The following is a 9,918-nucleotide window of genomic DNA, read 5'->3' as shown; positions in this document are numbered from 1 at the left end:
AAATGACATGCTAGTAGACTAAAGCAGCGGGGAGGTGTGGTGGCTTGGCAGAGGGATGTGCAAGTGATTCAAGAGCAAAGCTGGGGCTGGCTCAGAGCCTCCTTGTCACTGCTTTGAAGAAGAAGAGCTGATGAAGGGTCTACAGCAGAGGTCTTATGAAGAGCAGCTGAGGGAATTGGGGTTGTTCAGCCTGGAGAAAAGGAGGCTCAGGGGAGACCTCATTGCTCTCTACAACTACCTGAAAGGAGCTTGTAGCGAGGTGGGTGTCGGTTGCCCAAGTAACAAGCCATAGGATGAGAGGAAGTGGCCTCAAGTTGCACGAAGGGAGTTTTAGATGGGATATTAGGAAAAATTTCTTCACTGAAAGGATTGTCCAGCGCTGGAACAGGCTGCCCAGGGAAGTGCTTGAGTCACCATCCTGGGAGGTATTTAAAAGACATGTAAACATGGTGCTTAGGGACATGGTTTTGGGGTGGACTTGATGATCTTAAAGGTTGTTTCCAACCTAAATGATTCTATGATTCTGTGCTTTGCATTTGGGGCTGGTGGTAGCTGTGCTGGGCTATGTGTTAGAGCAGACCCTCAGAGGCTGCTCTGAGAAGATATCTGGAAATAAAATCGGGCTCCAAAACCAATAATTCAAGCATTTGTTTTGGCACATTAAGAAGAGGGGCAAAAGGTGGCTGACAGCGGTAGTGCAGTGTGTTAAGGGTTGGTTGGTGAGTCTGTGGTTCAGACCTGCATTGAGCTGTCCTGTGAAATGGCTTTTGTTACCATCTTTCATGAGAATAGAGGGAGATATTTGTTTCAAGTTTTTCCTTCTAGCACTGGTGATCTGAAATGTGGCCTGTGCAAGCTTGCACAGAGTGATTGTCCTCGTTGCAGCGCGAGGAAAACCAGCTCTGTGATGCTGTTGAACTCCCATGGGACTGGTAATTAACAGACGCTGTCGTCTTCCCTTAGGTCTCATAAACGACCATAAAAACACGCATGGGGATGTGCCACGGCCGCTGCCATCTGTGCCACTGAGGTGGAACAACCCCCGCCAGCCTGCCTTTAGCAGGAGAGGGACATTTTTGGCCAGGTACCCCCAGCAGGCTCCCAGGGATTTCCAGCTGCACCACGGTCACTCCTGGAGGAAAAAATATTCCCTTGTCAACCGGCCGCCGGGATCGGCGTGTGACATTGGAAGCGGTGGAAGTGCCAGCACATCTCGGGCTTTTGGAAACCATGGGGACAGCCAGGCACCTGAGCCTCCAGAATCGTCCCCAGAGAGACATGTGGACTTAACCACAGATGGTAATATAGTTGTGGGGATCCAGCTGCCTCAGAGGGCTGGCCCATTTGTAGATACGAAAGGTTTTGCTGATGTGGGTTCTTATTGTGAGTTTTCTGGGCTGAAAACAGTGGTCGCTGTTCCAGGTGACAGTAAAAATGGGCAGAAATCTCCGTACACAAGCCAAAATGAAGAGAGAAGACCCTCTCTCTCCGTTTCATTTAGTTCATCTCACCGGTTCGTGAGTTCGGCGTATGTGAGTCTGTTGGATAAGCCTAGAATGGTACGTCTGGCTGGTGATGTGGCCGGGAGCTCCCCTGCCTCCTGCAGAAGCTCCAGTGAAAGTGCTGTGACACTGAAATCGGAGCCACAGCAACCTTTGGCATTGCCAGATCGCGAGCAGGTTCAGCACTTGGTACGGAAGAAGGCAGAACCGCCAGCTCCAGGGCAATCTAGTTGTGAGCAAGTCAGGGATGCTCATTTGGAGCCAAAGCTCCTTGGAAATGGCAAGACGTGCTCTAGACCTGCTCAGACTGCGACTTTGGTGGTTGGGATGACTCCAGTGAAAAGCAGGTTTTCCGTAGTCCCCAAAGCTCCTGGTCTCCAAAGAGCCGCTTCAACATCAGTCTCCGGCAAAACTCCAAAGTTCAGGAAAACTAATTACACGTGGGTCGCGAACCCTGGTAAATGCTCTCGTACTGTGAAGAGATGGGTCGGCCCTAAAGCTTCTGAAAGTGCTAAGAAGGTTGCTGGTGGAGCGGACAGAGGTGCTAAACTATCGCCAAAAGCAGATTTGGGAGCAAAGCTGAAGAAATCGGGCCTGCAGTCCAAACTGGGTGTTTCTCCCAGCAAGTATAAGTGGAAAGCCTCTAGCCTCCAGACCTCGCCCTCCACCTCCAAGTCAGCATTCAGATGGCGATCCGAGGATCAGAAAAAGCTTCCAGCCTCCGACCTCCCTCAAGCCAGCACGGCCCCACTGCCTCTGAGCGCTGCATCTGTTGGTCTCGGTGGGGCGAAGTCCTCCTTTGGTGATGCAGCGCTGTCCAGTTACAAAGTGAAGAGTCGGACAAAAATCATCAAAAGGAAAGGAAGCTTGGGGTAAGTTGCTTGTTGTCTTTGGAGCGGTGTCGTTGCACTGGTCGTGTTTCATGTCCATTGGCTTCACATTAAGTCACGGCCATATAGACAAGTGAAATTCGAATGAGGGTTGTTGTATACTGGAAGGTGTATTTGCCTTTCTCTTTCCAAGTGCAGTGATTTTGTTCTGGGTGGAGGGATCCTGCTTTCCAGGGTTGGAAGGCCTCAGGTTTTAATTGTTTTAGCAGTCTGTGTAACTCTGACTTTAACCTTTCAAACAGAGCTTGCTTTTCTTCTCATCTCCCACCCCTGTTCTCCTATGACTTTGCTGCAGCACTTAGGAACTCCTCCCTGACCTGAATAACAGACTGATATTCAAAGGGAAGGAAATAGCTGGCTTCCTTTATTGATTTATTTTCAAACTCCCATAACCTTGTTGCATTGGGGGCTGGGGAAAGGAGAAGCTCCTTGAATTGCTGTTAATCATGTATGGTCTGTCCCATAAAACACTGTGCAAGCCCTGGGATGGGACAGGAAGTGAACTCTGTGTGCCGGGAAGAAGTGCTGGCTGTGATGTTCTGCTGGTGCAGTCCTTTTGTGCTATCTACCAGTAACCCAAAGCCTTCTCCCTGAAGGCTCTCGCTCTTCCTTCTTGTTGAGTCAGTGAGAGATCTGTGGCCATCGTAGCTACCTTGGGAGAATGCGCTGTGCCAGGCCAGCAGATACTCCTGGGGTCTCATGGAGCAAGTTCTCCCCGCCTTGGCCATGCCTCATAGGGGCAGAGTACAGTGGGAAGATTATAAATGAGGCTTGGCAGAAAAAAAAGTGTGTGGGCCGAGTTATCTGCAAAAGGGGTTTGCACTGGGCCGGGAGTCGAGGGGAAATGGATAAGAGATTGGGACCAAACTTTCTCTGAAAGCTGGTGTGTCTGGAAGGGCTGTGAGGGCTTTGTTACTCTGTGCTTCTGGTGGGAAAGCTGTTGTCCCGGTATCACGACAGCTGTTTTGTGCAGTTTTTCTAGGCAGCGCTGGATGCAAACCCAGCCTTGTGTTGCAGGGAAGGGACAAGTGGGATGGGGTGAGGGTTGGTGGCACAGCTGCGTGACCTCTACCACTGAACTCGGAGATACCTGCAGCGTAGTGGACACGTGGTTTGTGTCCTTTCTCCCTGCAGTAACTCCAAGCCTGCGCTCTTGAAAATTGAAGATTGTGGCCTAAATAACTATTCGAAGTGACGTAATGAGCTGGTAACACAGCGCTGATTGCGGATCTGGTGCCTTGATTCCTGGTTGTGTTCCCCAGATCCTCCGCTCAGCACTTCACTGCAGTTTTCTGTCCTTACCCTGCCCTCCTGGTTTACTGGGGGACGTGTTGGTGGGTGGGTTGTGCTGGGAAGATCACTCTGGAGCAAGGTACTTGGAGAACTGGGATTGCATTGAGTTTTTGGCAGTCAGGGAGATGAGACCCCACCACCACCATCTCACTAAAGGAGAGCATCCTCTCCCCTCCATCTGTTGCACAGAAAGCAGAAGGGAATGAGTTGTGTTGGGCTCTCAGATACCTCATTCTCCATCTGTACTTTGCCAGAAATTCATCACATTTGCCTATTTACCTGCAATTTTCTGTTCAGTGCTTCTTTTCACCCTTGGGTAGGGGAGCAGTGTGGAGCTTGGTGACCCAGCTTCTCTTCTCGGCTCTGGGCAAGGGGACCAAGTGCATTTTGGTCACCTCTCTACCCTTTTCTAACTGTGTGGTGTTCCCCTTCGCAGTTCCCCAACAGATAAGAAGAACAGCTCCTCGCCCACCACACCTCTGAAAAGCCACTTCCATCTCAGGAAGAAAAACTCCTCACGGGGAAAACCTTCTGCGACGCCGAAACGCTCCTCGCCCAAGGGCCTGGTGCACATCACCAAGCACAGGCTCTGCAGGCTGCCGGCCACCAGGATGCAGGTCTCCACCAAGGAAGGTAGGAACAGCTGTCCCAAGGAGTGATGGTGCTCGCTGACTGCTTGCGAGTGAAGCGGTCCCAAGGGAGGCTTTTGGATTTGGAAGGGGGTTACCAGGTCCTCCAGGAGATGAATCTGCTGTTGTCGATTCCAGAGCAAATGCTGAGAAGAAGTTTGGCTGGAGTAAGACTTCTACCTTACTGTAGAGCTGTCTTGTGCTTTGACATCTCCAGACAAGGCCATTTTAAAGCTGCTTCTGGCTTTTAATGTGGTTTTGCTGGACTTGCAGGCATCATATAGGAAGATGCTCAAGGAAGGAAGAGGATGGCAGAGGCAGTAATACATGTGTAAAACTAATTTCTTTTTGCACCAGGCAAAAGCTTGTGCATGTCTTGAGATACTCCTCTAGCAACTACAGACATACCTAATGCACCTGTAACCTGGAGCGATGTCTGTGGGCATCTGGGTTTTGTAATTTCCTTAAAATTGTAATCGTTAGAGGAATACTGGATCCGCCATGTTTGTGAACGGGTAGTTTGTGTCCGTGACCTGTTGCCTTGGGTCAGATCAGAAATCAGCTGCACCTACATGTGCGTGAAACATTTTCATCATGGTTCTGGCTCGAAGTCTGCTTCTGCTATTCAGTGGCTATGCTATTATGGACAAGTGGCTTCACCCCTCTGAGTTTCAGTCTTCTCAAACGTATATGAAGCACCTTTTGCTTGTGTGCCTGTGCTGTGCTCGTTCATGTACGGCAGGGTGGCCAGCGACACTGCGGGTAGGCATCGTGTGAGGGGGGAGGTCTGTTTGGGTCACGGCATAGCTGCGATCTGCCTCCAGAAGTAAAGCTGTTGAGCTTCTGTTTTCAGGAAGACACTTCTGTGGTTTCCTGCTCTGCGCTTCAACTAGTGAGTTTACATGTATGATTATAGTTGTTTTGTGTTCAGACAAATAGCTCTGCGTTGAGATGTTGTGTTTTGACAGATGAAAAGACAAGAATGCGGGCTGTGGTTCAGGAAAGGGAAGAGCTTTTTGTGGGAGGAGAAGAAAAAAGTTTTTTTCTTAATGTGTGTGTTTGAAGAGGTGTTTGGAGGGATGGGAGGCACGCTGGGAGGAGATTTTTGGATATGGAGCTTTAGGAGGTGGGCAGTGACTCATGGGTTAGGCAGGGGCAGGGAGAATAGGATGTGCATTTGTGCAGTTGCATTAATGGTCCAGCATTCAAGCAGTTGCCTGCCTTTGGCGCTGAGTCTTGCTCCATTTAAGGATGTCAGCAAACCCTTTATTGTCTGAAGTAGCATGAAGGTTGCACCTCCAGACGCTGTTTCGGAAGTTTTCATGCAGTGTGTGAAGGCAGCACGTGTGTTTGGAGGTCTCGATCATACTTGCGCTGTGGTTGCTGTTCTGTGATCTCAGAAACCAGAGGTGGTAGATATAGCACGTGGACAGATCTAGCTGTGGTGGTGATGTGTGGGATGGGGAACGCAGCCCTTCAGCCTCCCAAGAAATGTCCTCTGGGGTGAATTTAGGACTCGCACCTCACAAACTGCTTGTTGAGGACCTTTCTCTAGTGTGGCATGTCTGGTACAAGTCATTGAATAAATCTTTATGCTGTAAAACTCCTTTTTAAAGAACTTGCTGTGCTTGCTGAGAGTCTGATTCAAGCAGCTCTGCTGTTGGCTCTCAAGATACAGGGCAATTTGGGATTGCAAGAGCATTTTACATATGAGGAAATCGAGACCCTGCTGGTTACAGGGATATAAGCTGTTTGGATTATTCAGGAACAGATCTGAAGTTAAACCAGATCCTTGCTCTCCAGGTAGCCCCATGTTATACCTGGGTTTCTGCAGAGCAGAGCCCTTGCTGTAGTTTGCTTGGCTGCGTGCGTCGTCGAGGAGGTCACAGCACTGAAGCTGCTGCCTTGGGAAGGCTCCTAGCACCCATCAAAGCCGCTTGACTTGGCAAGCTTCTTAGAAGCTGTCAGTAAAAACGTGTGCCCAACCAAATGAAGCTTCACGTAGGTTAAGAATATACAAAGTGGATCAAAATTTTCTGCCCCGCTGGGAGCCTGACTGGCAGCTGCCAAAAGCCCATGTCTTTTGGGAATGTATTCTGAATCCTTGTTCCTTGACTGGAGGTAACGTTCCCATACTGAAAAGATTTTTGATCTTAAACTGCGCAGGGCTGAAAATGTGTAGATGGAGCAGAAATATGGTTATGTTCTTGGCTTTGATCAAAGTGGAAATTGTCAAATAAAAAGCTTAGAGAAAGTAGAGGAGGGGGAAGGAAAATAGGTCTGGAAGTGGCTTTGGGAGAGCACGTAGTTCATTGCCCTGTCCAAAAGTGGATCAAATTATCAAACCATTCCTGATAGATGCTAGCCAAACCTAGCACAGAGAAAACCTGGGTTTATTAAGAGTTGTGAGTTGTCTGTGTTGAAGTGACTTATATCATTTTCCAGCTTGGATCTGTGCGCTTTGCAGCCTTAGCTCAGAGATGTGGAAACAAGTATCTGCTAAAACTCAGTGACCATGCCTTGTGGCTCTTTTTCTTTGCAAACTGCAGTACCTGCTGTAAAAAATGTGTCTTGATTTGGTTCTTAACATGACTAAAAGCAAAAGGAAATGTCCTGTTTGCCTTTTTCTGTGTGTTTATGTGTGTGTGCGCACATGAGAGCCTGCTCTTCCTCACTTCATGGGCGCCACAAATCTTTCCTTTTCCCTGAGCTCCGCTGTGCTAGCAGGAGCACGGGCACTGCTGTCTTAGAAGGTGAATTAAAAATGCTTCCTCACCATAATTATGAAATTGCTTCTAAATTTCTTTCTTGCCTTCTGCAGTGGAGAGGAATTATACTCTGATAGATGAGCCATCATTTGGACTGGAAGATGGACTGGCAAGTGGCACTGGGATCCATTCACTTGAAGCTCTGGAAGGAGTCCTTAGGCTGCCGTTCTCCTCCCCAGGGAGGAGGGTACAAGGTTGTTTCTGCTGTGTTTTCTGCTGCTTTGCGCAGCCTCTCTGCAGAGCTGAATTAAATACATTTTTCTGCTGGGAGGACCTTGCTTAGTTGAGATCTCTTGCTGGGTATATTTTCTTCTGGCATGGTGATTGTGAGAACTTGGCTGTGTGTTCTGTTCCTGGAGAGGCTCTCTAAGATGTGACGCCAACGATGTGAGTTCGACAGTTCTTGTCATCTTTTCTCTACCACATTTACAGGCTTTCACCTCGCTGCTGGGACATCAAGTGCTAAATGCTGATATCGTACGGGTAGATGGTTGCTGATAATCTAACCTCTACCATCATCTCAGGGGATCCCAAAGGACTCGATTTGCTTCTTCCCGTGCCGTCGGCAGCTCTGTGGGGCAGCTGCTGAGCCATGCATGGCTGCCTTGCTTCTCCAGTTAGCAGAGAAACTCAACAAGAATCTTGACGGCTTTGAAATTGCAAAATGAATTTTGGCAGGGGTGCTGCTGCTTGCTGGGCATCTGGTTAAGGCTGAGGAGACTAGCAAGGTGCCTGCCCCACACACTTTTACTTTGCTCTTGGCAGTAGCAGCCTTGCCTGTAGCATGGAGAGTGAGCAAATAAGTCCAGCGGACCTTGACCATTCTTACTCACCTTCATAATTAGCCTGTTGATTTGATTCCTTTGATTGGAATTGAGTTTATAGGTTTGAATCCCTTATATCTTAAGGCTTTTCTTTTTTTGAGATGATTCAATCCCAGGCAGTGTATTTGCAGCTTAATGTGTTGAACTATTCTCATGTTCTGGGTTTCTACAGCTGTTGAATTATTGCTGGACTGTTCCTACATGTACTAGGACTCTCCTTTTTTTTTTTTCCCCAGGGATACATGTATGGTCTAGCACAAAGAGATTGTTAGATGCTGGATGGGGCAGGAACATTTTCAAAGCTGCATCCCGAAGTCTGATGAGAGAGCCTAGCCACTGATAGGGCTTGGAGCAGTTCAGATATCACTCATGTTTGGTGCCCCTAAACGTATAATTATGTCTATAGTGGTAGGTGTCTTCTGGTTTCACAGTAGTCTTATAGTGAGATGGAGGTAAGTGAAGGCTTGTGGGTTCAATTTCTGGCTCTCAGGTTATCTGGGAGAGTTGTTTTTTATTTCTTGTGCAAAGTGAGGGCATTAATCAGGTGGTGGAGTTTTAAGTCTTGCCACTTCTTGCAAGACAAGTGCGAGGGAAGTAGGTGGGGTACAGAGGTGCTACTGGGAGCCTCTCGAGCAGAGTGGGGCACGAATGTAGCAGTGAGGCTGATGTTAAGTCTCTGGCTTGATGCCGAAGCAACACCCATTGCGTCTCTTGCTGGGAGCAGGCTGGTGATGCTCCTGGGCCAGCTGAGTGGCTTAGCTTCGATTAGTTTGTTGTCTTGAGTCTAGACGTGCACAGCCCAGCTAACAAACTGATTAAAAAGCTGGAGGGTTCATGCTGGACTCGTGATCCCACTGGATGGATGTGGTTGCGTTGGAGCGTGGATCCGACGGGCGCTCATGCCTGTGTGGTGAGTGAGCATCCAACACGCCCGTGTTCCCAGGGAGCTGCGAGATCCCACGTTGGACACAAACTGTGTGTGTGTGTGTGTGTGTCAGAGCCGAGGGTGGAAGGACAGCTGAGGAGGAGCGTGCCCTACTTCATGTACCGCAGCGTGGGTGCAAAAGGCTGGGCCAACTCCTTCCTTCCCTACTGATGCGGGCGGTGTTGTGACGCAGTGTTGCTGTTTTCTTGTTTGCCCTGTTAAACAGGCTTTTGGGATATGTGGCAGGAGCCTGGCGGTACGTACCAAAGGCATTGGTCCTGCCTTTCCCAAGTGTGTAACGCAAAGGCCTGTCCATCTCCTGACTCTCCAGTTCCCTTTTTGGACCCAAATGGAACTGAGACTTGGTGTCAAATTGGTGTTTCCTGACAGTCTGTACTGGGAGGCGCTTGCCTCTGTGGGAATCGCTGTGTTTTCATTTAAGGATCGATGATTTTACTAGAGAGAAAATGGAAAGTGGCAGACTGGTAGCAGTTCTCTTGGGATTATTTGGGCTGCTTTCGTGATGAGCATTATACCTGCAGCTGTTATCAATTAACTCCAAAATACTCATTTAATTAAGTGGGATGTTTAATAAACACTCAGAAATGGAGGTATGTCCCAAATTGAAGTTGCTCTGATGGGATGGTAGAGCGGTGAAGCGTTTCTAATCCAGTTAGTGGTCTGTTCATCCAGGGCTTGTGCTGGGGCAGGACACGTGCATAGGAGGAGCTCAAGTGCTCAACCAAAGCAAAGAGAATAGAAGATGTTCTGTTGCTCGGCGGAGCCAAATTAATGTTGATAAAACAGCCTGTAGATGTTGGACTTCTTGACCACTTAGTACTTAATATTAATGGCACATTAATATTGAAGAGTTCCTTTTTTTTTTTTTCTTTCTTCCCATTTAACTTCTTAAGCTCTTTTCAGAGGGAAGGAGATCTTGGAGATAATTGCTTTGCTGGGAGTTGTGACTCCACTCAGGTAACACACCCCTGCTTTGGGCATGGTCACGAGCTTGATGAAGTCACTGGCCTTCCCCTCGTTTGAACCGGCTTCACAACTTCTGCGCGGGGTCTGCTTCATTTGGCAC

The 9,918-nt window shown here is 48.6% G+C and overlaps 1 protein-coding gene across 1 annotated transcript; it reads left to right on the top strand.

Moving 5' to 3' along the window:
- Window positions 1–923: 923 nt before the first annotated feature.
- Window positions 924–4,318, top strand: ZC3H3 (zinc finger CCCH-type containing 3; the record flags this gene model as incomplete). The annotated part of the gene is made up of 3 exons (XM_010283535.1): window positions 924–1,513; window positions 1,556–2,374; window positions 4,122–4,318. Coding segments are annotated over exons 1-3 (1,606 nt in total), but the record flags the coding sequence as incomplete, so codon positions are not given.
- Between the last annotated feature and the right edge of the window lie 5,600 nt (window positions 4,319–9,918).

The sequence above is a fragment of the Phaethon lepturus genome, unplaced genomic scaffold, assembly GCF_000687285.1.
Source record: "Phaethon lepturus isolate BGI_N335 unplaced genomic scaffold, ASM68728v1 scaffold54543, whole genome shotgun sequence".
NCBI lineage: Eukaryota > Metazoa > Chordata > Aves > Phaethontiformes > Phaethontidae > Phaethon > Phaethon lepturus.
The sequence above is the reverse complement of the archived record's forward strand: the minus strand, read 5'-3'. Positions and strand labels throughout refer to the sequence as shown.